Consider the following 27,824-nt stretch of genomic DNA (forward strand, 5'->3'; position numbering starts at 1 on the left):
TTTTTTAAAGCCATCATTCTGGTCACTTCCCACCTCACTCCCAGGCTTGGATATAGTTTAAGTTGTGGATGTTATGAAATCCATACCCCAGATATTTGTTTGTGAACATAAATTTAAATTTGCTTCTGGTTTTAATATAAATGATTGACTGCCCAAAGGGCGTATAATTCATTTAATTCTATATATTCTTGTATTTTGCCTTGGATAAGCCTAGGCCACCAGATTATTAACCATACATTGTTCCCTCATGCATAGAATATTGTGTTTACTAAACTAAAATTTGCTCTTGTGCCATGAACCAGAATGATTTTTCCCCCCTGTGGTGCTGAGGATTGAACCATGGGCATCCTACCACTGAACTATATCCCCAGTCCTTCATTTTTTTTTTTTTTTGAGACAGTGTCTTACTGAGTTACTAAGGCTGGACTGGATCATCTTGTGATCCTCCTGCCTCAGCCTCCTGAGTAGCTGGGATTATAGGCCACTCTGCCCAGCTCAAAAAGAAATAGCCTTATAAATTTAACCCTGACTTTAGCCAAAGGCATATTAATTTTAGTGTTATAACCTTAATGCTGAAAATAAACAATCAACTAAATAAATTATGGTTATAGCCATTAAAAACAGTGTTACAGAGGAATATTTGATGACCTAGAAAATATTTATCATGTATAAGGGGAAATATGATATAAAATGTAATAATTGAATATGTACTGAAGATCCTATTCTAGATATGAGGAAACCAAGCACAGAGATTATAGAGCTAATAAGTGATAGGAGTAGGAAATTAGCTCTTTTTTTAACATTCAGTTTTTGATTAACAAGTATAAATTGTACATATTAATGGGGTACAGTTTGTTATTTCAATACATGCATACAGCATGTACTAACCAAGCAGAAATTAGTTCTTTACATTTATTTGAACCCTAACTTGTGGAGCACACATTCTTAACCAAAATGTTGTGCAGCCTCTAGCAGATGACATGATACCATGTTGCATGTAAATTTACATATAATATATATTCATTTTTAAAAGACCAGGTAATAGTACAACCATCTGGAATATAATTTGGCATTATCCAGTAAAGTTGAAGACTGGCAATCCAGAGATGCAACAGTTACATTTTTAGGTCTGTATTCCATTGAAACATGTATTTAAGCGTAAGAATACATGTCCAAGAATGATAATGTCCATCAGCCAGAAAGTGGATGAATAACTTGTTGTACCTTCATACAATGAAATATTATATAGCAACATAGAGGAATAACTGTACCTACACAAAACAGCATGATGACTTATAAATAATGTTGAATTAAACCAACTGGGTGTGGTGGCGTGCTTCTGTAATCCTAGTGACTTGGTAGGCTGAGATGGGAGAATCACAATTTGAGGCCAGCCTCAGCAAGGCTCAAAATTAAAAATAAAGGGCTGGGTCCACTGGGGTCGTAGCTCAGTGGGAGTATATTTGCCCAGCATGTGCAAGGCACTGGGTTCAATTCTCAGCACTGCATATAAATAAAATAAAGGTCCACTGACAACTAAAAAAATAAAGTGCTGGGGATGTAGCTCCTGGTAGAGTACTTAACCTAACAATTTCAAGGCTCTGGGTTTGATCCTCAGTACTACCAATAAATAAATAATAAAATAAAAAGGGCTCGGTATGTAGCTCATTGGTAAAGCACCCCCAGGTTTTATCTCTAGCACGCACCCACCACCTAAAGAAAGAAAGAAGTGAAGCACAAAGGAATTTATACAGCACAATTCCATTCATTTACAATTGAAATTATTCATGAATGTTAACAATATAAAGAAATCAGTGACCAACAAAAACATCAAGATAGTGGTTATCATGGGTGCTTCTGAGCAGCTAGGAGGGTTTTCTTCTTATCCTTCTGGTGTCTACACTAATGCTTACTTACTAATTTTTCATTAAGTTATGTGCGTATTTTCCATTTTCCCTTATACGTGTCATGTTTCACAAGGAAGGGTTCAAAAAGCTCTCCTCAGTCAAACTTATGAAGACTCACAGGAAAAATTATTGTCAAGATCAGGAAAAGGGGCCTGCAGTTGTGGCTTGGTGGTAGAGCGCTTGCCTAGCGCATCTGAAGCCCTGGGTTTGATCCTCAGCACCACATAAAAAATAAATAAATTGGGCTGGGGATGTGGCTCAAGCAGTAGCGCGCTCTCCTGGCATGTGTGCGGCCCGGGTTTGATCCTCAGCACCACATACAAACAAAGATATTGTGTCCGCCAAATACTAAAAAAATAAATATTAAAATTTTCTCTCTCTCTCTTTCCCTCTCACTCTCTCTTTAAAAATAAATAAAGAAAGAAAGAAAGAAAGAAAGGTATTGTGTCCAACTACAACTAAAAAATAAATATTAAAACAAAACAAAAAGGAAAGGGTCTCCTCATCTTTATTATTAGCTGGTAGATTCTGCATACTATTTTTGTTTGTTTGCATCTTCACTATTAGCAAACTCAGAGCCAGGTTTGTGTTGTACACACAGCAGATGTGCATGACCACTCAACCATCACTTACTGTCTTTACCTCACACCTGCTCTCATCCTATTTTGATTTTTATTAATTTACTTTTACTCTTATTTCCTCACTTACAAAAATAAAAGATCATATGTATTTTTAAAACTACTTTAAGGAAAAATACTATAAATAAGTGTTTAGGTTAATTTTATTATGCCCTAAATATCTACAACACTTTTCTAAAAAAGAAAAGGAATCTTATACCTGCCTTTTGATACTAAGTAATAGTTTGCAAAAGATAATCTACCAAAGCACAACCCTTTTAGGTATAATGTCAGATTGGTTGTGCTTTTCCCTTGGTGGTTTATTTTCTTGATGAACTTTGATCTGCTTATCCTTTCTAATAACGTTTAAAGGGAACTACTGTATGCACAGCCAGCTGCCTTCAGCTTCATAAGCGAGCAGAGAGGATTGCATCAGTTCTTGGTGACAAAGGACATCTAAATGCAGGAGATAACGTTGTGTTGCTCTACCCACCTGGTAAGTGTTGGATTGGTAGACTACTAAACTCCAAGACTAGACTACATAGTAGGAAAGGTCAGGAACTCTGGGCTACCATCTATGACCGTGGTACTGTGTATTTCCCAACACCAAGCAACCATGTACCATAAACTAAGGTGTGAGCCAGGTGACATATCCCATAGTTGTGCAGTGTGATAGCTCTTCTTGAGATTCTGTCTTTTTGACTTACTCTTCTATTTCCATTATCAGTGCCTGGCACATAAAAGTCACCTAGTAATTATTAAACAAATGAATGAGTGAATGAAGATTTCAACTACCTGGCTTTTGAAAACCTTTGAAACAGATGATTTGAGGTTGAGCAGTGGTATATACTCATGGGAGTGTACTGGGGAGGCTGAAGCAGGAGGATTTATTGATCCCAGGCGTTCAAGGCCAACCTAGGCAATGTAATGAGACCCTGTCCCTTCCGAAAACAAAGCAAACAAACAAAAAATGGTTGCCTTGTTTCTAGGATGGAATGGGACCATTTTGCCTGGCTTCCAAATGATTGTTGTCTTTGAATTCTGTTGACTTAACATTCTTTGTATTATTATTGGTGTTTTGTTTCCTCTGTTGTTGCTTTTATCTTTGATGTTCTAATTTAATTTAGTCATAACCTTCCCTTCATAGAAAGAGGGTTAGGATTATTTGATAACAGGATTATTTGATAACAGTTTGCTGTCACCAAATATTAGATGAAATATTTGAGTAATCTCTTTATTCCTATTCCGTCAGCCACATAATCCACTCAAATATCCAGCCTTCTTTGGTCACTTATCTCCCTTATTTCCCTTCACTCTAATATACTTTACTATGGCATTTTATTTTCATGGATACTGAGATTTCTTAGATCATCTGGAATCTCTCCTGCCATATTCCCATGTAGTTGTCTTCCATCTATCAATTAATGATTCAGCAACAGACTAGAGCACATCCTGAGGAGACTTCTCACCCAGAGTCTTCAAATTGAGCCACATTTTTCATCCCTAAAATACACAAATTGAGTAAACAACAATTAAGAAGTCCAATTACTCTTCCTATATCAGCCTTCTAATATTTTTATAAAAATTTAAATGTTCCTCATTTCTTCATTTCCTATTTTATCTTCTTAGTTAAAACTCCTCAATTTCTGTAATAAGTAATGTCAAGTAACAATATGAACATGCTTCAAGTATCTTTCAAGGGTTTACTTCTGATATCTTCCTTGTTATCTGTTCTTGGCTTCTCTTTTAAGTTGTTTTAAATGCTGCTTTGCCTTCAGTTTGTTCTTAAGGCACTGACAGAAGAAATTTATATTATTAAGTTCTGATCTGAATGACCCAGCTGGCACATGATTTTGGAAAATCCACATTTAGTTTCTTAGTGATAGTATTTGATTAAATGGCTCTCCTGACAGGACCCTCTGTCTTGCAGGCATCGAGTTAATTGCTGCATTCTATGGGTGCCTGTATGCAGGGTGTATACCTGTGACTGTCCGACCCCCTCATGCTCAGAACCTTACTGCAACATTGCCCACTGTTCGCATGATTGTTGATGTAAGTACCAACTGTATCTTGCATTGTCTTCATATCATAAGATCGAGACTTAAACAACGAAGGATCCTTACTAATTTTCCAGTTTTGTTGGTCCAGGAAGTGAAAATTTTCTCCTAAAAACAATCTCCTTTTTTCAGTCTCCAAAGTAATCATCATTATTCAGTGAAGGAACTGTGTAGGAAAATTGTTTTTGGTGAAATATGGAATTGTGGCCAATAATCATGAACATTAAGGAGGTGAAGTTCTCATTAGCAATTCTCTGTAAAATTTGTGCCCCCCCTGCTTAAAACATGTTGTCTGTTTGACATTTCTGCACAGTAATCAAGTGTTACTTGCCAAACTCAAAAATCCTCCCAAGTGGACCTACGTAGGAGCCCAGGCCCAGGCTAGTCCAGTCCACTACACTGACTGGCAGACCCATGCCAGAACTCAGGGCCCGGCCCGGGGCCAGCTCCGCTGACCTGCCCGGGAGCCCATGGGAGCCCAGGCCTAACCCACTTCTATCTTGGGACACTGCAGCCATCGTCATAGCCCTCCCCACACAGTAGCCTTCTCCTTATGACAACAGGGTCTAGAAGCAGCTGCATCTCGGAACAGGCAGCCCAGGCCATTGTAAGGCCTACCCTTTCAGCTCCATTTCTGAAAGAGGTTGCATCCATCTTGGGATACCCACCCTGCTATTGCCACCACCACCTATAGTTGCAGTAGCATCCATCGTGGGTCATCTGCAGGGACTGGAAGCCCTACAAGAAGGTGAGGTACAGATAATCTGCATGGATACTATAAGATTATAGAGTAGAAACTGTTAATACCTCAGATCCACACTGCAAGAAAGGAAGACGCATAGACAACATGAAAAAACATGGAAAAACGTGCCCCAAACAAACCAGGATATTACAATAATAGAATCCATGGACAGTGCAGTTGATGAAATGACAGAAAAGGAGGTCAGAATGATCTGTGAATTAAAGAATGGCTGGGGTTATAGCTTAGTGGCAGAGCACTTGCCTTGCACATGTGAGGCAGTGGGTTCTATCCTCAGCACCACATTAAAATAAATAAAATAAATAAAGATATTGTGTCCATATTTAAAAAAAATTCTTAAAAGAATGACCTAAATGAACAAATACAGGCAAAAATTGATCAACCAACACAGAGATAAGGGAGCAAATACAGGTAGCAAAAGATTACTTCAAGAGTGAGTCAAAGGGGCTAGGGCTGGGGCTCAGTGGTAGAGCGCTTGCCTTGCACAGGTGAGGCACTGGGTTCGATCCTTAGGACCACATAAAAATAAATAAAGATATTGTGACCATCTACAACTAAAAAACAATTTAAAAAAAAAGAAAAGAAAGAAAGATTCTGAAAAAAATCATAAATACTTGAAATGAAAGAAACAATAAAACCAAATAAAATACTCAATAGAAAGCATCACCAACAGACTAGATCACTTGGAAGTCAAAACATCAGATAATGAAGAAAAAGTATACAATCTGGAAAAAAGTTGACCACACAGTGAAGATGGTAAGAAACCATGAAAAGAACATCCAAGAATTATGGGATAGCATCAAAAGACCAAATCTAAGAGTTATTGAGATACAGAAAGGCACAGAGATTCAAACCAAAGGAATGCACAATCTCTTCAATGAGATAATTTCAGAAAATTTCCCAAACATGAAGAATACAAATACAAGAGGCTTACAGGACACCAAATATACAAAATGACAACAGTTCTACACCAAGGCACATTATAATGTAAATGCCTAGCATACAGGAAAAGGATAGAAGTGTAAAGGCCGCAAGAGAGAGGAATCAGATCACGTATAGGGGGAGGCCAATTTGTATCTCAGCAGATTTTTCAACCCAAATCCTCAACATATACCAAGCTCTGAAAGAAAATGGATGCCAACCAAGAATCTTATATCCAGCAAAATTAAGCTTCAGATTTGATGATGAAATAAAAACCTTCCATGGGGCTGGGATTATGGCTCAGTGGTAGAGCACTTGCCTCGTATGTGTGAGGCACTGGGTTCGATCTTTAGCACCACATATAAATTAATGAATAAAATAAAGACACATAAAAAATTTAAAAAAAAACCTTTCTTGATAAACAAAAAAAAATTTATAGTGAGAAATTTGGACTTAACACACATATAGACTATTTCATCCATCAACTAGCAAATATACTTTCTTCTCAGCAACACATGGATCCTTCTCCAAAATAGACCATATGTTATACCACAAAGCAAGTCATAGCAAATACAAAAAAAAAAAAAAAGAGAGAGAGAGAGAGAGATAGTACCCTGCATTCTACCAGACCATAATTGAATGAAATTAGAAATCAATAATAAAAAAGAGAAGCTACTCCCAACACCTGGAGACTATACAATACACTATTGAATGACACATGGATAACAGAAGACATCAGGGAGGAGATTAAAAAAAGATTCTTAGAGGCAAATGAGAACTCCAGTACAAGTTATCAAAATCTCTGGGACACTATGAAAGCAGTGCTAAGAGGAAAATTCATTGCATGGAGTTCATTCGTTAAAAGAAGAAAAAGTCAACAAACAACCTGACATTACAGCTAAAAACCCTAGAAAAAGAACAAACCAACTCCAAAAGTAGTAGAATACATGAAATAGTTAAAATCAGAGCAAAAATCAATGAAATTTAAAATAAAGAAATAGTTCAAAAAATTGACAAAACAAAAAGCTGGTTCTTTGAAAACATAAATACAATTGACAAACCCTTAGCCATTCTAATAAATTACAAATTATCACAAAAGACACTATTGAAATACAGAAAACAATTAGAAATTATTTTGAAAATTTATACTCTAGTAAAATAATAAACCTCAAAGATGCTGACAAATTTCTAGAGGCATATGATCAATCCAAACTGAGTCAAGAGGACATACACAATTTAAACAGATCAATTTCAAGCAAGGAAATAGAAGACACCATAAAAAAACCTACCAACCAAGAAAAGCCCAGGACCAGACAGATTCACAGCTGAGTTCTATAAAACCTACAAGGAAGAATTAATACCAATACTCCTCAAATTACTCCATGAACTAGAAAAGGAAGGAACCCTTACAAACTCATTCTACAAAGCTAGTATCATCCTGATAATAAAAATCAGGCAGAGACACATCAAGGAAAGAAAATTTCATACCAGTATCACTGATGAACATTGATGCAAATATTCTCAATAAAATTCTGGCAAATCACATACAAAAACGTCTTAAAAAAATAGTTCACCATGATCAAGTAGGGTTCATTCCAGGAATGCAAGGTTGGTTCAACATATGGAAATCAGTAAATATAATTCAACACATCAATAGACTTAAAGATAAAAATCATATGATTATATCAATTGATGCAGAGAAAGCATTTGACAAAATACAGCACCCTTTCATGTTCAAAACACTAGAAAAACTAGGGATAGTAGGAACATAACCTCAACATTGTAAAAGCTATATCCTAAACCAAGGCCAGCATCATTCTAAATGGAGAAAATTTGAAAGCATTCCCTCTAAAAATGGGAACAAGACAAGAATGCCCTCTTTCACCACTTTTATTCAACACAGTGCCTGAAACTCTAGCCATTAGACAGACAAAAGAAATTAAAGGGACACCGATAGGAGAAGAAGAGCTCAAAACTATCATTATTTGCTGTCGACATGATTCTATATTTAGAGGATCTAAAATACTCCACCAGAAAACTTCTAGGATTAATTAATGAATTCAGCAAAGTAGCAGGATACAAAATCATACCCATAAACCAAATGCATTTCTATACATCAGTAATGAATCCTTTGAAAGAGAAATTAGGAAAACTACCCCATTCACAATAGCCTCAAAAAAATAAAATGCTTGGGAATCAACAAAGGAGGTGAAAGACCTCTACAATGAAAACTAAAGAACACTAAAGAAGGAAATTGAAGAAACTTTAGAAGATGGAAACATCTCCCATGCTCTTGATAGGCAAAATTAATATTGTCAAGGGAGATGATGGCGGGTCAGAGGAAGTCAGTATTCTGTGTCGCTCCATGACCTGGGACTCAAGTGGTGAGAATACTGCTTCTCTGTGAGCGATATTCCTGCTTCTGCATGGGAATCACAACCACTGTGCCTGTCCAAGGCTCCAGGTCACAGCATCAGAGTAGATCTCCCAATTACTTGTCCACACAATTGGGTACCTGAGCAGACACCATCAACATCCACACAGAACTTTCAGCTATGCCCCCCCCCCCCACAGCAGAAATCACCAAAACCATTCTCACGCTGGCCACCGGCAGCTTTCCACACACAGGAACTCCAGCTGACACTCCCATGAGGACCCCCATCTACCAACGTGAGGCTCTTCTAGTCGCCGCCGTCTTGGGACTCTTCAGCAGTGGAGATAGTTCCCTGCTGGTAGTAGCCTGCCTGCACCCAAGAACCTCACATAGGCTCTGAAGTCATCCGACAGCCACACACTGTAGCCACAGAGCTTGTCTCTGAACTCATTGTCTCATTGTCACTCGGCTCCCCCACACACAACCTGACAGCCCACCGCTGAAAGATGCCTCCATCTTGGGTCACTTTCATCACCATCTTCAGCAGAGGCAACACCCAGTTTGGAACTCTGGCTGGCCAGGTACCCAGTTTCTAACTTTCCCCCTCTCCCAGCAGCTACTACCCCGTTACAGTGACACCCTGGTTTCCCCTACCATTCTGAGGGCAGAGATACCAGCTAACAACAGCCGACCCCACCTATTGGATGAGAAGGGAAGCAGGAACGATATGGATTTCCAATCAAAAACAATCCTGTTTTATCCTTCAAGATTCCCCCCCCCCGCCCCCGCCATTCTTCTGCCCTCACATCTCCAACATATGTGAAACCAAGTACTTTGCATGAATTAGGATTTTGAGAACTAGGACATCTGAATAGTATATTATAGCTATGTTGTATATATATTTTTTCCTTTTATCCCACCAATTTCTTCTATTTTAACATTTTTTGATTTTTCTTAATATATATGTGTGTTTGTTTTATGTACTCCACTGTCTTCAATCCAAAAAACTTCTAGGATTAATTAATGAATTCAGCAGGATACAAAATCAATACCCATAAACCAAATGTATTTCTATACATCAGTAATGAAATCTTCTTCTTTGGATTTCTCTTTCACACTTCTTAAGATATATCCTATATCCTCACCTCCTACCTCCTGAGCATATCATCCTACTCCTCACCCTCAGTTCTTTGTCCACCATCAGAAACTGTAAATCTTTTTACAACCTACTGAGTATATTGTAGATAATAATTGAATTCACCATTTCTGTACATTATGACCAAACTCTAAACATCTTAATAACAAACATTTGTTTTTAGGGTGTATACTGTTATATTGGGAATCTGATAACATTGTCCTTCACCTTAAAGGAGAAGTATTAGATCCCTACAGGAACACTATAAGCCTATAGGGTAAAAATGGTAACGCCTCATATCCACAGTGCTAGAAGGGAAGACACACAAGCAATATGAAAAGACAAGGGAAGAAAGTGCCCCAAACATATCAAGATACCACATTATCAGAATCCATAGCCACATAGCTATGAATGACAGAGAAGGAGTTCAGGATGTACATGATTAAAATGTTCTGCGAATAAAAGGATGATACAAGAGAGCAAATACAGGCAGCAAAAGATCATTTTGACAGTTAGCTACATTAAAAAATACAGGAAGCAAAAGATTATTTCAATAGGGAGATAGAGGTTCTTAAAAAAACAAATCCTTGATATGAAAGTAATAATAAACCAAATTAAAAGTTTAATTGAAAGCATCACCAACAGATTAGACCACGTGGAAAATAGGACCTCAAACAATGAAGACAAAATATATGATCTTGAAAAGAATGTAGACAACACAGTAAAAATGGTCAGAAACCATGAGCAGAACATTCAAAAAATATGGGATAGCATAAAAACACCAAATTTAAGAGTTATTGGGATAGAGGAAGGAAGTTCCAAACCAAAGGAATGAGCAATCTATTCAATGAAATAATATCAGAAAAATTTCCAAACATAAAGAATGAATTGGAAAACCAAATTCAAGAGGCTTACATTATGCCAAATGTACAAAATCACAATAGATCTACACCAAGGCACATTATAATGAAAATGCCTAGCATACAGAATAAGGAGAGAATATTAAAAGCCACAAAAGAAAGGAATCAGATTACATATGGGAGGAACCATTTAGAATATGTGGAGATTTTTGAACCCAGATCCTGAAAGCTAGAAGATCCTGGAACAACATATATCAACCTCTGAACGAAAGTGGATGCCAACCAAGAATCTTATATCCAGCAAAATTAAGCTTTAGATTTAATGATGAAGTAAAAACCTTCCATGATAAACAAAAGTTAAAAGAATTTACAACTCGAAAGCCTCAGCAAAATATTCAGAACAACAATGAAAATCAGCAAAAGGAGGTAAAAGCAAAAACTAATCAAAGGAGAAACCAGGTCAAGATAAATACCAAAAATAAACAAAAATGGCAATACAAATCATGTGTATGATAATAATCAATAATCACCCTGAATGCTAATTGCCTAAGTTCACCAATCAAAAGACAGACTGGCAGATTTAATTTAAAAACAAACAAACAACAACAACAAAAAAAAACGATATGCTGCCTCCAAGAAACTCATTTCATAGGAAAAGACATCCACAGACTAAAGGTGAAAGGTTGGGAAAAATCATACCACTCACATGGACTGCAGAAGCAAGCAGGGGTTTCCATCATCATCATCAAATAAATTAGACTTCAAGCCAACGTAATCAAAAGGGATTAAGAAGGACATTTCATACTGCTTAAGGGAACCATTCATCAACAAGACATAATAACAACAACAAAAATTTATATGCCCCAAACAATGGAGTGTCTACGTTCATCAAACAAACTCTTCTCAAGTTCAAGAGTCAAATAGACCACAACACAATAATTTAGGGAGATTTTAACACACCTCTTTCACCTCTGGATAGATAGTCTAAACAAAAGCTGAACAACGAAACTATAGAACTCAATAATACAATTAATAACTTAGACTTAATTGACATATATAGACTATTTCATCCTTCAATTCACTTTCTTCTCAGCAGCACATGGATCCTTCTCTAAAATAGACCATATATTATGCCACAAAGCAACTCTTAGCAAATATAAAAAAGTAGAGATACTAACCTGCAATCTATCAGATCATAATGGAATGAAATTAGAAATCAATGATAAAATAAGAAATAAAAGTTACTCCAATATCTGGAGAATAAATAATATGTTATTGAATGAATAATGGGTTGAAAAAGACATCAAGGAAATTAAAAAATTCTTAGAGGTGAATGAGAACACAAATACAATGTATCAAAATCAAAATCTCTGGGATACTATGTAGGCAATACTAAGAGGAATGGAATTCATTCCTCTTAGTATTTCATGGAGTTCATTCCTTAAAAGAAGAAAAAATAAACAAATAAATGACTTAACATTATATCTGAAAGCCCTAGAGAAAGAACAAATCAACACCCAAAGCAGTAGAAGACAGGAAATAATTAAAATCAGAGCTGAAATCAATGAAATTGAAACAAAAGAAACAATTGAAAAAATGGACAAAACAAAAAGTTGGTTCTTTGAAAAAACAAATAAAATTGACAAATCCTTAGCTATGCTAACGAAGAGAAGGAAAGAGAAAATTCAGATTACCAATATACATGATGAAAAAGTAAATATCACAACAGATACTACAGAAATACAGAAGATAATTAGAAATTATTTTGAAAACTTGTACTCCAATAAAATAGAAAATATCGAACACATTGACAGACTTCTAGAGTCATATGATTTGCACAAATTGAATCAGGATGATATACACAATTTAAATAGATCAATTTCAAGTGTTGAAATAGAAGATGTCATTAGAGGCCTACCACCCAAGAAAAGCCCAGGACCAGATGGAGACATAGCCGAGTTCTACAAGACCTTTAAAGAAGAACTAATACCAATACTTTTCAAGTTATTTCAGGAAATAGGAAAAAGAGAGAGCACTTCCAAACTCATTCTATGAGGCCAATATCACCCTGATTCCAAAACCAGGCAGACACATCAAAGAAAGGAAACTTTAGACTAATATCTCTAATGAACCTAGATGCAAAAATTCTCAAAAAAATTCTGGCGTATCAAATACAAAAACATAGTGCACCATGTTCAAGTGGAGTTCATCCGAGGGATGCAAGGTTGGTTCAACACACAGAAATCAATAAATGTAACTCATCACATCAATAGACTTAAAGATAAGAACCATATGATCATTTCCATACACACAGAAAAAGCATTTGACAAAATACAGCACCCCTTCATGTTCAAAACACTAGAAAAACTAGGGATAATAGGCACATATCTCAACATTGTAAAAGCTATCTGTCTGTGCTAAGCCCCAGACCAATATCATTCTAAATGGGGAAAAAATTAATGCATTTTTTTCTAAAAACTGGAACAAGACAGGGAAGCTATCTTTCACCATTTCTGTTTAACATAGTTCTTGAAACACTGGCCAGAGCAATTAGATAAAAGAAGTTAAAGGGATACAGATAAGAAGAACTCAAATTAGTACTATTTGCCGATTATATATTTTTTTTTTCATATTTTTATTTATTTTTTATTTTTTATTTTTTTAATTTTTATTGTTGGTTGCTCAAAACATTACATAGTTCTTGATATATCATATTTCACACTTTGATTCAAGTGGGTTATGAACTCCCATTTTTACCCCGTATACAGATTGCAGAATCACATCAGTTACACATCCATTGATTTACATATTGCCATACTAGAGTCTGTTGTGTTCTGCTGCCTTTTATTTGCCGATTATATGATTCTATACCTAGAAGACCCAAGAAATTCTACCAGAAAACTTCTAGAACTAGTAAATGAATTCAGCAAAGTAGCAGGATACAAAATCAACACCCATAAATCAGTGACAAATCCTCTGAAAGAGAAACGAGGAAAACTACCCCATTTACAATAGCCTCAAAAAAAAAATAAAAAAAAAAAACTTGGGAATCAACCTAATAAAAGAGGCAAAAGACCTCTACAATGAAAACTACAGAACACTATAGAAATTAAAAAAGACCTTAGAAGATGGAAAGATCTCCCCTTGTTCTTGGATAGGCAGAATTAATATTGTCAAAATGACCATACTACCAAAAGCGTTATACAGATTTAATGCAATTCCAATCAAAATCCCAGTGACATTCCTTATAGAAACAGAAAAAGCAGTCATGAAATTTGTCTGGAAAAATAGGAGACCCAGAATATCTAAAGCAATCCTTAGCAAGAAGAGTGAAGCAGGAGGCATCACTATACCAGACCTTAAACTACACTACAGAGCAGTAGTAACAAAAACAGCATGGTATTGGCATCAAAATAAACTGGTAGACCACTGGTACAGAATACAGGACACAGAGAGACTAACCCACGTAATTACAGTTATCTTATATTAGACAAAGGCACCAAAAACATACATTGGAGAAAAGATTGCCTCTTCAACAAGTGGTGCTGGGAAAACTGGAAATTCGTATGCAACAAATGAAATGAAACCCCTCTCACCATGCACAAAACTCAACACAAAGTGGATCAAGGACCTAGGAATTAAACCAGAGACCCTGCATCTAATAGAAGAAAAAGTCAGCCCAAATCTCCATCATATTGCATTACTTCCTTAACAAGAATCCTAAAGTGCAAGAAATAAAATCAAAAATTAATAAATGGGATAGACTTAAACTAAAAAGCTTCTTCTCAGCAAAAGAAACAATCAATGAGGTGAACAGAGAGCCTTCATTTTAGGAGCAAATTTTTGCCATACACACATCAGAGCACTAATCTCCAGGATACATAAAGAACTCAAAATACTTAACACCAAAAAACCAAACAACCCAATCAGTAAATGGGCTAAAGAGCTGAACAGACACTTTTCAGAAGAAGATACATTCAATCAACAGATATATGAAAAAATATTCAACATTTCTAGTAATTAGAGAAATACAAATAAAAACTACTCTTGAGATTTCATCTCACTCCAGTCAGAATGGTAGCTAACAAGAATACGGACAATAAATGTTGGCAAGGATGTGGGGGAAGAGGCACATTCATACATTGCTGGTGGGACTACAAATTGGTGCAACCCATCTGGAAAGCAGTATGGAGATTCCTTAGAAAACTTGAAATGGAACCACCATTTAACCCAGCTATCCCATTCCTCAGGATATATATTTATTTCCCAAATGACTTAAAAATAGCATACTACAGTGATGCAGCCACATCAATCAATGTTCATAGCAGCTCAATTCACAATAGCTAAACTGTGGAAGCAACCTAGATGCCCTTCAATAGATGAATGGGTAAAGAAACTGTGGTGTATATACACAACAGAATATTACTCAGCATTAAAAAGGAATAAAATTATGGCATTTGCAGGTAAGTGGATGGAGTTGGAGAATATCATACTAAGCGAAGTAAGTCAATCCCAAAAAACTGATAAGTAGGTGCAGATCCATAATGGGGATGGGGGAGGCATGAGAAAAGTGGAGGAACTTTGGGCAAAGGGGAGGAAGGCAAGGGAGGATGCATGGGAGCAGGAAAGACAGTGGAATGAGATGGACATCATTACCCTATATGACTGCACATTATGGTGTGATGCTACATTTTGTACAACCATAGAAAGGTAAATGCATTCTGCTGTCATGTATACCTAATTAAAATAAATAAATAAGGTTAAAAAAATCCTCCCAAGTGCAGATCACTTTCGTTTGGTTAGTTTTGTAAATTCATTTGGTATAGTATTAAAAGATGTCCTGGTTTGGAGGTTTTGCTCCGTGGTTGAGCATTCACATGGCATGTATGACACCCTGGGCTGGATCCCTAGCACCACATGGGGAAAAAAAATGACATCTAAATCCTGTTCTGAAGTTGATAGAAATTTTTACATATGAAAATTGAAGTTAAATCTGTATTGCATCATATCCTAATGTACTTTAAAGCAGAAGGCAGTCTTGGCCAAGGTACTAAAATGTTGTAGAATCCTAATTTATTTAATATTTGTTTCTCTGAGAACTGCCACTCTGTCAGCAACTTGAGTCTGTAGCATAAAAGCCATATTCACCTCAAATGATTTTATTTTGAAGTTTGTTTCAACAGAATGCCCTTGTTATATCCTACAAAGTGGGTCAGAAAAGTAGGGAAGGGAATTTATTTCTATTGAGGCAGTTTTTGAGCAAAGTAGGTCAGTTTGCATTTCTGTGCATAGCTGGACAGTGTCTGTGGGAGCGTCTGTCTGCATTTGTGTCCTCACATCAGCATACTTTCTAGCCTGGTCACTTTCCACCTTCACTAGACTGACACACACTGACTCCAGACATTCTTATCTGTCTCCTCTCATTCCCTGAGCATACAAAATCCATGTCTTACTTTATTCAGGTCTTCGTAAAATCACAGGATTCTGGGATCCATACTGAGAATATAATTATGAAATATTTGAAAATCACTGTTGTAAGCAATAGCTTGTGTTGTGAAGAAGTCTGCTGTTCTGAGAGAATTAAGTGTTACATATTTCCAGAGGGCAAAGTGTAAAAGGAAGATATTGACTTTATTCTTTGAAAAGCTGATACTACCCTGACTAGTATGGTGTATGAGTTGCTTTTAGCAGCAGCCAGAGGTAGAGCTAACCCTCCTGATGCTCATTGCTGTTTGTTTTCTAGGTCAGCAAAGCAGCATGTATTCTCACCACTCAAACCCTAATGAGGTTACTAAGGTCCCGAGAAGCAGCAGCAGCTGTGGATGTGAAAACCTGGCCAGCCATCATTGACACAGGTAAAAGGGAGATTTCTCATGAGCTGTCATGGGAGCTAGAACATTTACTGAGATTTCCTAGATCCTGTGCCAAACACATTGACATAGCTTTTATGGCACACATTCCATCTGCTAAGATAGAGGCAAAACCCTAGGATCCAATTAGCCTAAAGTACTCGGCAGTGTAATAACCAGGCACCGAGAAGTTACTCTTGGCATCATTGAAAGTTCATTAGGTTTTTATGCCAGATGTGATCCATTACTTTTCTATGTATGGCCATGTAAAATAGTGAGATGATCTGATCCATGATTTTCAGGTGTGATATAGTTGAAACAGTATCTTACAAGGAATCAGAAAACCTGGTTTCTGGTTAGAGCTTTATTATTTCCTGTCTAACCTTGAAATTACTCTTTTCTAAAATACTGCCTACCCCTACCTGACTCACATTTATTGAGAAAATCAAATACGATATAATATGAAAATAGGTTGAAAACCACAATGTGCATGAATTTTAAGTGGTATTCATATTAAAGGAGGTAAGACCCAGGAATAGATAGAAAATCAGTGGAATAGGGAAGAGCATGGGTTTTGAACTCAGCCACTTTTAAAATTCTCAGGTTTTTGCTACTCTCTGAGTATTCTTACTAACCTAGATAGAACTGACCATAAAATGGGAATTGTAAAGATTGAGTGATGTAAAATACCTAGCATAGAATCATAATGATAACATCTGTTACTGAGCCTCTTTTATGTGTCATTCACTTAACACATTACCTAATTTTATCCTTACTCTAATCCTTTTAGTTGGCTGCTATGTTTGTTTGTTTGTTTTAAGTACCAGGGAGTGAGCCCAGGGGTACTTAACCACTAAGCTCCATCCCCAGCCTTTTTTTTTTTTTCTGTGAGATAGGATCTTGCTAAGTTGCTGAGGCTGACTTTTAACTTATGATCCTCCTGCCTCAGCCTCCTGAGTACCTGGGTTTATAGGTACACACCTGTAAATTACCATGCCTGGCTTCTAGATGGCTGCTGTTTTTACCCTCATTTCAAAGATAAGACAACCAAAGTACAGGGAAATTAAGAAAACTGCAGTATACGGGGTAAAAATGGGAGTTCATAACCCACTTGAATCAAAGTGTGAAATATGATATATCAAGAACTATGTAATGTTTTGAACAACCAACAATTAAAAAAAACAAACAAACAAACAAAAAAAAAATGCAGAAGTGAAATGCAGACCTGGCCAGTTTGGCTTATTGCCTACCTCTTAACCATTAATTTCCTCCTACCCTGTTTTCATAAAGTACTTTATAGTAACTACCTCCACAATATTTATATGGGTTTAAATGCAGAGATGATAGTATTTGTGATTATTGTGTGCCAATTGTGTGATGCTGAGCTAAATTTTTATATTTGTTATTCAAAGGCAGAAGCACTGTCGTATATAACACAAATGGTATATATTATTTGTGTTGGTATTAATGATACAAACCGATGTGCTGTGGTAATGGACTCAGTGACATTGCAGGAAGACCTAAAATATGGGCTGTGGGTACAGACAAGAGTAAGGTTTCTTTTAGGTACATGAATGGTCTTGAGTGACTCAACCTTACACAATGATAGGTCGAAGGTGATGGATAGAGAAAGTTTTTGGACTGACCAGAAATGGGCACCCATGACATGGAGATTTAAAACTCAGTATTTTTTCTGTTAGGACATGGACATTGAATGGTTGGGTCACAGACATCCTTGGTGTTGACATACTCATAAAATGGGAGAATTATCATAAATGAGAAAAAAATTACCAATTCTAAATTACCAGTCTTAAAGTCTTCCAGGTAAACTTGGAGGAAAACTGTCTAACTTTTAAAGCTTCCCGTGATTAATAGAACATACACTAAATTGTAAATAATGAACTTTAATTGGAAACCAGCATATCAACAACTAATGCTTTTTGAGCATGCACTCAGTCAGTTGTTGTCTTTAATGTGTTTTGTGTGAATTAACTTCCCAACAGTTATATAGGTAGGTATTATTTTAGAGATTCATTTAAAGAAGAGGAAAACAGACACAAAGGCCACATAGCTGAGAAAAATAGAACCAGGATTTGAACACAGCAGTATGCTTCTTACTAAACTTCTGTTAAATAAATTGACCTGATGTAAATTTACTTGTTGTATTTAGATTGTCTAATGTTGTCCTCAACCCCAACCTGCCTCAGAGAGGCTTGGTTAAAAATGAGAAGCCCAGGCTTTTCAAATTCCAGAAGCTAAATTCAACCATAGCAAAGCCACAGAAAACCAGTTGAAGAGTAATAGTTTTCATGTTCCAGCATGTCTGATTGATGTTTTTTCTTTTCATTGCAGATGATTTACCCAGGAAAAGGTTACCTCAGCTGTATAAACCACCTACACCTGAGATGTTGGCATATCTTGATTTTAGTGTCTCCACAACTGGCATGCTTACAGGAGTGAAGGTAAAATTATTTGGGTGTATTCACTCACTCATCAAAGTCTGCTGATATGCCAGATCACAGAAAAAGAGATGACCACTGTCCCGGAGACTTTAGATGTAGAGGCCAACTGGTTGAACTAGAGGCCAGTAGGCGGAGGATCAAGGGTCCCTTCTATATTCAAATAAAAGCATCAGCTCTTCCGGAATACATTATCTCAAGGAATTTGGATTTTGAAGTGTCTGAACCTAGCATAGATCCTAACAAATAATCAGATTTCTCATTAAAGTCAGTAAGCAGTTGTAAGTTCACATATAAAATGCAGTATTAGCTAATGAATAGAAATGTGATATCTAATTTAGATTTAGGTTAAACTTTAAGGAAATAAAAAATATTCATTTGATGAGTTTGGGGAATTTAAACTTTTCAAAGCTGTGTCTCTGCCTGTGGGATGCCAGTTCCATCCTGTTCCATGTTCCTTACTTTGCAGATGTCCCACTCTGCAGTTAATGCTCTTTGTAGAGCCATCAAGCTCCAGTGTGAGTTGTATTCTTCTCGGCAGATCGCCATCTGCCTTGACCCTTACTGTGGACTTGGCTTTGCACTCTGGTGTCTCTGCAGGTAAGGATGAAAAAGCCAAAGAAACAGTATGTGTGGGGTATACTTGGAATATAACTAATCTTCTTCTTCCTTTTGCTCTCCTAAATTCTATAATGTTTCAGTAAAATGCTGATGTTTCTAGAATTTATGCACCTTATCTGTATCTGACGTTGTTTAGTTTTATTTGTATTCCCCCTTTTCCGTTCTGTTAGTTTGTTTTGGTATTGGGAATTGACACATCAGGGCCTCACACATGCTAGACAAGTGCTCTACCACCGAGCTACATCCCCAGTCCTTTTTATTTTTTATTTTGAGACAGGGTCTTTCCAAGTTACCCAGGCTGGCTTTGACTTGTAATCCTCCTGCTTCAGCCTTCCTAGTTGCTGGAATTACAGGCATGCACCACTGAGTCCAACAACTTCTGTTAGATTTTTGCCTCGTACAAAATGGCAGTGATCTTGTTACCTGTTCTCTGCTCCATCCTGTAATTCTTGTTTTAGAAACAGAGCCAAATAAAAGGATGATTCTTGGATGAAATATGACGTTTTGACAGCCAGAATATACCCCCTAAGCTTGGCAGGAAGGAATATGATGGGATAGGATGACAGCATGTGGCTGGGAAGTGGCATGTTTGCCCTGGGCAGATTGCTTTTTGAGAAATAGCAGGTCCCATCTTCCACCATCTGCCCAGAAAACCTTATCTCAGACCTGCATCTTCACCTTCTGGGTTGACATTATGAATGCTTCAAAAATGCCTGTAACATCCTCCTTCTACATGCCCATCTTTGTTAGGGTAGGTTTGTCTACTAAGGTACCCGAAATAGGAACTTGAGCATTATTTTCAACTTCTATATCTTTATGTCTCACATCTAATGAAATATTCTTTCCTTTGGCTCAGTTATTCCTGTGCCTTTGTGTGTAGCACTGGCACATACTTGTAATCTCAGGAAGCTGAGGCAGGAGAATCACAGATTTGAAGCTTTCCTCAGCAACTTAGTGAAACCCTGTCTCAAAATAAAAAATATTAAAAGGCTGAGAATGGCTCAGTGGATCACACTAGATTCAATCCCCAGTACACCCCAACACACACAAAAATAATAAGAATAACTATTATTATTATTATTTTTTTATTATTATTTCTGGGTCTTTCAGAATTAAAAACAGCTCCTTTTGTGGCTCATATTGTATGACTGGGTTTTCACACCATTGTCTGAGATATGCCTCCCTCAAATCTAGTTATGACATTGGCATATTACCCATCTGTTGTGGAAAAAATAATTAATAAGGATTACCCAGACCTAATAACTTCAGTCTCCAGAGGTAGCAATCACAAAAATGCAGGATTCCTGAGCTCCTAGTGATTCTGATCTAGATTATATATATGATATGTGACTCTGCCATTCCTTTCTTTTTATTCTGACTTCAATGTCAGGGTTCAGGCCCACATTATCCTTTACCTTCACTATTGCTGTAACCACTTCTGTCTCTCAATTTTCAATGGTTCAAGTCTCCCATCCCTACTCCCGAGTTGCTGGTTTTGCCCCAACTTAAAGCCACACTTTTAAGAGTAAAGACTGACTTTCTTCATAAGACAGTTAAGCTCTTTTATAGTTTGGCCCCTGCTCTTTTGGCCTCACGTTCCCCTTGTACCCTGTGCTCTAGGATTTCACTAGAATGCTATTTCTTTTTTTTCTTTTGTTTGTGGTATGGGGATTGAACCCAGGGGCACTTAACCACTGAGCCACATTCCTATTAATAAAAATTTTTATTTTTTATTTTGAGACAAGGTCTCACTAAGTTACTTAGGGCTTTGCTAAGTTGCCAAGTCTAGCTTTGAACTTGGAATTCTCCTGCCTCCAGCCTCCTGAGTCAAATGGGGATTATAGGCGTGCACCACTGTGCCTGACTAGAATGCTATTTCTGACAGCTTTACATACTCCATATTTCTTTGCCTTTGCATATGCTTTTCTTCTGCATGAAATATATTGCCCCTGTTCTCACTCCCAGCCACTCAAATTCCTACTCCTTTAAGCCCCAGCTCTAGTGCTACCTACTCAGTGAACCCTACCACCTTTGCCCCAGCTTTCTTAGCTTGAATGAATTGCTCTTTATTTTGTGAACTCTGTGCCCTTTATTCACATCTGTTACCACACCTACTACAGTCTGCTTTATTTTATGATTACTGTATCTTGTGAATTGCAAGGGAATAAGGTTGATTCTTAGATCTTCAATCTAATGCGACCCCTCTACTATCCTTCCCACTCAGTAAATATTTGCCAAGTTTATGACATTTTGAAACATCTTAGGATGAATTGATAATATCAGCTTTTGCCTTTCTTCATTACAGTGTCTATTCAGGTCACCAGTCCATCTTAATTCCTCCTATGGAGTTAGAAAATAACCTTTTCCTCTGGCTCACCACTGTCAACCAGTACAAAATAAGGGACACTTTCTGCTCCTACTCAGTAATGGAGCTTTGCACTAAAGGATTGGGAAACCAAGTGGAGGTGCTAAAGGTAAGAAGCAACTACCACAAGTAACCAGTTCTAAGAGATTTTAAAATAAGGGGCCAGGGCATGCTAATACCAGAGTAAGAGTTAGCAGACATATTTGCCTGTTTCTAGCCAGACAATTAATGGATATTTTGTAAACTTTAAGAAGTTTAACCCTTCTTACTTCCTAATTTAGTGTATACTTTCAGAGTCTAACCTGGGTCTTTGTGGAGAAGGCAAAACTGATTGAAAGATAAAAGGGAACTATAACCTCCCATAGAATTTTCCCAATAGAATTTAAAACCTCAAAATATGAGAGATTGGAGACTGTCCCATAGCTAAAGGTAGCTCATTTATGTGTGTATACAGTGATCATATTTCTGTCATACGAGAAAGTTGGAAAATACTGAATTTTCTTTGAGAAGTATGACTTCAAGAATGAAAAAGAGACAAAAGGTTAGATATCCAAAGTTCTAGATTTATTTTTCTCTTAGTCCCAGAAAATAGGAAGAAATCTAAGGTTCAGAAATGAGAAAAGATAGAATGTATTATTGAAAAGTCTAAGATTTTTAGATAAAAGAGGAAAGAAATAGAGAACGAGCAGATTTATATGTGGGTAATTATTTTAATGGAATGTTTGTATTTTCTTCTTTTCTAAAAGCTGTTTTTTTCTGTGTGTATGGGCCAAGAAAATATTTCCTCAGATTTTCCTGACCAAAGAGAGAGCAGTGATTCTACCTATTCAGTTCTCTTCTGATCCTACTAACTCAGCTTATGGCATGGGTATCTTATAGACAAGGGGGATTAACCTCTCCTGCATCCGGACCTGTGTGGTGGTGGCAGAGGAGCGGCCCCGCATTGCCCTCCAGCAGTCCTTCTCCAAGCTCTTTAAAGACATTGGTCTGTCCCCTCGAGCCGTCAGTACCACTTTTGGATCAAGAGTCAACGTAGCAATATGTTTACAGGTGAGGTCAAAATCTAGTATGCTAGGGGCTGAGGTTGTGGCTCAGCGGCAGAGCGCTCGCCTAGCACGTACGAGGCCCTGGGTTTGATCCTCAGCATAAAAATAAATAAATAAAATAAAGATATTGTGTCCGACTAAAAGCTAAAATTAAAAAAAAAAAAAAAAATCTAGTATGCTAGCAAACAAAGAAGGAATGTGAGGTGCCCCAAGCATAGGGCAGACTACTAAGCTTGAGCCCTAGTTCAGCTCACTTGCTGTTGGACTTTGGGCTTTTTATTTTGCCCTCTCTTTGTTTCATTTTTCTCTTTGTAAAATAAAACAACAATCTCATACTTCACAAGGTTTTTTGCAGAATCAAAGGGTTAGTAGGTCAGAACATTTAGAGTGGGCCTGGCAGACAGGCACCAGTGTAAATGCTTACTCTTGGTAGTAGTGATGTGGTCTGTGATGATGAATCAAGAAACTTTCTGAGTCCTATTTGGATTTTATTTATCTGTCTTCTCCATATTTTGCACTTTTCCCCCATTGAAAACAAAACACAAATAAGCCAGTATTCTCCTTTTCAGTCAGATGGCAACTTGGGGGTGAATCATAGAAAAGGGACCAAAACTGATTTTATGCATTTTGGAGGCTAAAAAGTCAGATATAGGTGTGGACAAGAGTGAGAGTAAAAGGGATATGCAGATGGATACTTTTGGGTTTTCTCTGACTGTAGTCATGTGACTTTCAGGAAACATCATGGTGCTTTCACCTTGCAGCCCCACCGAGGACCCTTACTATCAGCTGTGGCAGTATTGATTTTGAAAATCCATGGGATGGTGGCTTCTCTCATTCCTGCTTGGAGCCCAGGGGTGGAAATCCTCTTCAGCTTGATAATGTTTCAATTCTGCTATAATCTGTGGTGAAGGGAGGGCAGGAGGCCTCCTAGGGAAGGAAAGGGAAAAAAAACTTCAGGAAGTAGTCTTTTCTATCCTGCCTCACTTGGTTGAAGAGAAAGTAGCTTTTAAAATAGAGTGGACGACCAGGAGTGGTAGTGCAGACCTGTAAATCCCAGTGACTTGGAAGGTTGAGGTAGGAGGATCATAAGTTCAAGGCCAGCTTCCGCAGCTAATGAGAAAATTTTAAAAAATGTGGGAGAGCTGAGGAGGGAGGGAGGAGGATGAGGAAAAAGGGAAATACTAGGGAATAAATGATATTGACCAAATTATATGGTTATATCATGTGCATGTACAAATATACAACAATGAATCCCATTATTATAATGCACCAATAAAGAAATGGAATAAAGAGAGAAGCTAAGGATTTCATGTGATTGAGCAACCCTGGGTTCAATACCCAGTATTGCAAAAAATAAATAAAGAGTGCTTACCTAACATGTACAAGACTCTGGGTTCAATTCCCAGCATGTCAAAAAATAAAATTTAAAAAAAAAACAAATTATAGATATATAAAACATATATATGCATCCACATAATTTGCTTTTTATTTTCTATATGTAAAATTTTGCTTTTTAATTTTACACATATATGTAAATAATAAAATAGAGGGGGTGTTTTGTGCATATGGCTAAATTATCTATTTCTTTTCTTTCTTTTTTTGATTACCTATTTCTTGATTTGGAAATGTGAAGTAAGGAAAAGATGGCTCATTTAAATTTTAAAATTAACTGCATTGATTTGTTTTTCTTTAGGGAACCTCAGGGCCTGATCCAACTACTGTATATGTAGATCTGAAATCATTAAGACATGACAGGTACGTAGGATTGATTATGCTTAGGAAATCTAATAGGGAAAGAACACAAAGAATTCTGATCCTCAAAGCCAGCATTTCCCTTCTTTCCTTTTATATTTGTATCTCCCAGTAGCAGCATGGGAAGAAATTCATTTTTATCATTTATTCACAATAAGATTTTCATTTATAAAAAGAAAGCTTTAATTCTCACAGTGGTTGCACTATTCTTTAATATTAAAATGTAATGCTTTTTGCCTGTGTAAAAATACTTTGTGACTGATATAAATTAAAGTAAAATGTATAGTCTCTTTCCTCTGAAAGTCTAAAAATAAAAAAGATAGGATAGGCATGATAAATGAGGCAGAGTTGGGCTTTTGAAACAAGACTTTACCTGAACCCCATGGGTGAAAACCTGTCATCTCCTCCTCACTGTATAAGGAAATTTTAGTTCTGTCTCAAGGTGACCACTGGACAGGACTCCTAGACCTTTTCCCAGGCCCCACTGGTGCACGTTTCCTGGTGTGTCTCAGGCAAGGACCCAACCTTCACAGGTGGCAGGCCTCTCTTAGGCAGTATTTTTACCCTAGGAGATTTGCCCCTCACCCCAAGGACATTTGACAATGTCTGGAGATGTTTTGGGTTGTCAAGAAAAGGGTTGCTACTGACATCTAGTGGGTAGAGGCTAGGGATTGTTGCTAAACACCCTGCAACAAAAATTATGTGAACCAGAATGTCAGTAGTGCTGAGTTAGAGAAACCCTGCCCTTGAAGGAGGAGAGACCAATTAGGGGTCATGGGAAGGTAGTAGATACGGTAAAATCATTTTTTAGAGATGCTTGAATACATTAACCACTGTTCCTCTGCAGGGTTCGTCTTGTGGAACGGGGTGCTCCCCAGAGTCTGCTGCTCTCAGAGTCTGGAAAGGTACTTTCTCCTGCTAAATTGTTGAGATGGTGGGCCTTGTGGCAAGGTGGGTCACTCTAAAGAGACTTGAAGCCAAGTGAAATACTTGTATCAAAGGCAAGACTTATTTGAAATCTGCAAATAATTCCGACAGTTTCATCTTAGCTAATACTTTGAAACTCACATGGGTACATAAACAAGGATGCTGGACCTTCTGACTTTACATAAATTTTTTAAAAATCCAGTGGAAAGTTATTTTTATTGGCAAACCAGCAAAATGGAATGTTTATTATATACAAGGTGGATAGAAGAACAAAGCTTAAAAACAGCCAGGTCTGTCTTTATAAATATTAAAGTTGAAAGAAAAGTCAGAGTGGAGAAGAGATTAAACATACTGGAGAGTGCACCCCATAGGTTAAGGTTTCTTGGTTAAAGTGAGAATTTATATGTGGAAGACAGTTTTTTTCACTAGGGGCTTGCTCTGTATGATGTATGATGTGTCAGTCCCATGGGAGCTGACTCTGATTTCTCTTTGCCCTTGTGAACTCCTCACAATGGCATGGGGTCAGTATTGCCTCATCAAATCTGTGTTTGCCACAGTCCAGAGTTAAGCATGCCACTGGAACAAGAATGAGTGCAGGTCCTGGCCCAGGTTAAAGGGAGTGGTTTTCTTCTCTTCCTTCCTCAAGGTTTTAGATATTTGAGTCCAAATAATCATAGTAGGGTTTCTGGAGTAACTTCAGACTATAGAAAGCCAACATAAAAAAAGAGATTCAAGAATGGGGTTGTGGCACAGTGGTAGAGCGCTTGCCTAGCATGTGAGGCACTGGGTTTGATTCTCAGCACCATATATAAATAAGTAAAATAAAGGTCCATTGACAGTTAAACAAATATTAAAAAAAGAAAGAAAGAAAAAAGATTCAAGAGGGCAGGATACAGGTGACCAGAGAGGTCTTTCTTTTGGTAAGCTTTGGGCCATTCTTTTAGCCAGCACCTATTTCTTCCTTTTTGTCCTGCGGAAGATCCCCGGCACGTAAGGATGTCTTTCATAATTCCAGGAACATGGATGTCTTTTTGTTCCTCTGTAAAACTGCCCTCATGCTGTCCTCTCTTACTCATGCAGTTCCCCTCACTGTAGCCCTAGCTGATGGCTGCAGTGGAATCTCTCAGACTATCCCTCCCTGCTCTTAGAGTTTCTGTTTTACCGGGTTTATACTGTCCTTCCTGTGAACTAGACAGATCATGAAAAAGGGAGGTTATGTGCTTAAGTTATTCTACAGAATCTTGTTGGTGGTCCTGGTCAGCAGTTTCTCATTCCTCTAAAGAGATAGTAGACTGGTTCCCTGTCTTAATTTATTTTTTATATAAGATTTTTTACTATTTTTTTAGTTATAGGTGGACACAATGCCTTTATTTTTATTTATTTATTTTTATGTGGTGCTGAGGATCAAACCCAAAGCCTTACCCACGCTAGGTGAACACTCTAACTATGAGCCACAACCCCAGCCCCTCTCTGTTTTATTTTTGAGGGTGAATCTTATTAGACTTCTGGTCTCCCCTGAGCTGAGGAAGATTCAGTTGGAGCAAAACACAGGATGTCCCCAGTTAACCCCTCAGGTCAGGTACTTCAGTGATGGTTACTTCCATCAGCTTCTCCTATTTTTACCACTCCCACATCACCAGCAGGTCATGGCACATTTCCTAGGGGTCATTAGATTTACTCAAACCCAATGTTTGTATTTTCCCTTTGATTCTTAGATTTTACCTGGAGTGAAAGTGGTTATTGTTAATCCTGAGACCAAAGGGCCTGTTGGAGACTCTCACCTGGGTGAGGTGGGTATTCCTTTTATTTTTACTCTGGAAAGTCAGTAGCAAAAGACTTTAGAGTTCACGTTTCTAAAAGCTAGTAAAACTGTGAACTTAACTTCCTTCATTGTGAATAGTTCATTTTCTATAAGGCAGGAGTCTGAAGTAAACAGGGAGGGGAGATTGAGATGAGATCTAGTGAAGATTTAGGGCTAGGGATGTAGCTCAGTGTGTACAATACTTTGTCAGTTATGTGCAAAGCCCTGGGTTCAATTTCCAGTGGGGAGGGAGGGAGGGAGAGAGGGAGGGAGGGAGGGGAGAGAGAGAGAGAGAGAGAGAGAGAGAGAGAGAGAGAGAAGAAAGAAAGAAGAAGAGAGAGAGAGGAGGGAGGGGAGGGGAGGAAGGTTCAAG

The 27,824-nt window shown here is 37.5% G+C and overlaps 1 protein-coding gene and 1 non-coding gene across 6 annotated transcripts in view; both read left to right on the forward strand.

Moving 5' to 3' along the window:
- The window catches only part of Dip2b (disco interacting protein 2 homolog B), a 232,086-nt gene that overhangs the window by 195,970 nt on the left and 8,292 nt on the right, over positions 1 to 27,824 (forward strand). For 4 of the 5 annotated variants that reach the window (XM_048802722.1, XM_048802724.1, XM_048802723.1 and 1 more), the window contains 10 exons: positions 2,897 to 3,020; positions 4,455 to 4,576; positions 16,375 to 16,486; positions 18,833 to 18,942; positions 19,409 to 19,539; positions 21,866 to 22,034; positions 22,805 to 22,975; positions 24,665 to 24,726; positions 25,571 to 25,628; positions 27,366 to 27,440. In XM_048802722.1, coding sequence (XP_048658679.1) covers positions 2,897 to 3,020; positions 4,455 to 4,576; positions 16,375 to 16,486; positions 18,833 to 18,942; positions 19,409 to 19,539; positions 21,866 to 22,034; positions 22,805 to 22,975; positions 24,665 to 24,726; positions 25,571 to 25,628; positions 27,366 to 27,440 — 1,134 coding nt within the window. Of the gene's footprint in view, positions 1 to 2,896; positions 3,021 to 4,454; positions 4,577 to 16,374; positions 16,487 to 18,832; positions 18,943 to 19,408; positions 19,540 to 21,865; positions 22,035 to 22,804; positions 22,976 to 23,704; positions 24,108 to 24,664; positions 24,727 to 25,570; positions 25,629 to 27,365; positions 27,441 to 27,824 lie in introns of those variants that run through there. The other variant, XM_048802726.1, reaches the window with a different exon arrangement.
- Positions 20,683 to 20,784, forward strand: LOC125616708. Its single transcript, XR_007347451.1, has one exon. It is a non-coding gene; the product is annotated as a small nucleolar RNA U13 (small nucleolar RNA).

Source organism: Marmota marmota, unplaced genomic scaffold (assembly GCF_001458135.2).
Source record: "Marmota marmota marmota unplaced genomic scaffold, marMar, whole genome shotgun sequence".
NCBI classification, from domain to species: domain Eukaryota; kingdom Metazoa; phylum Chordata; class Mammalia; order Rodentia; family Sciuridae; genus Marmota; species Marmota marmota.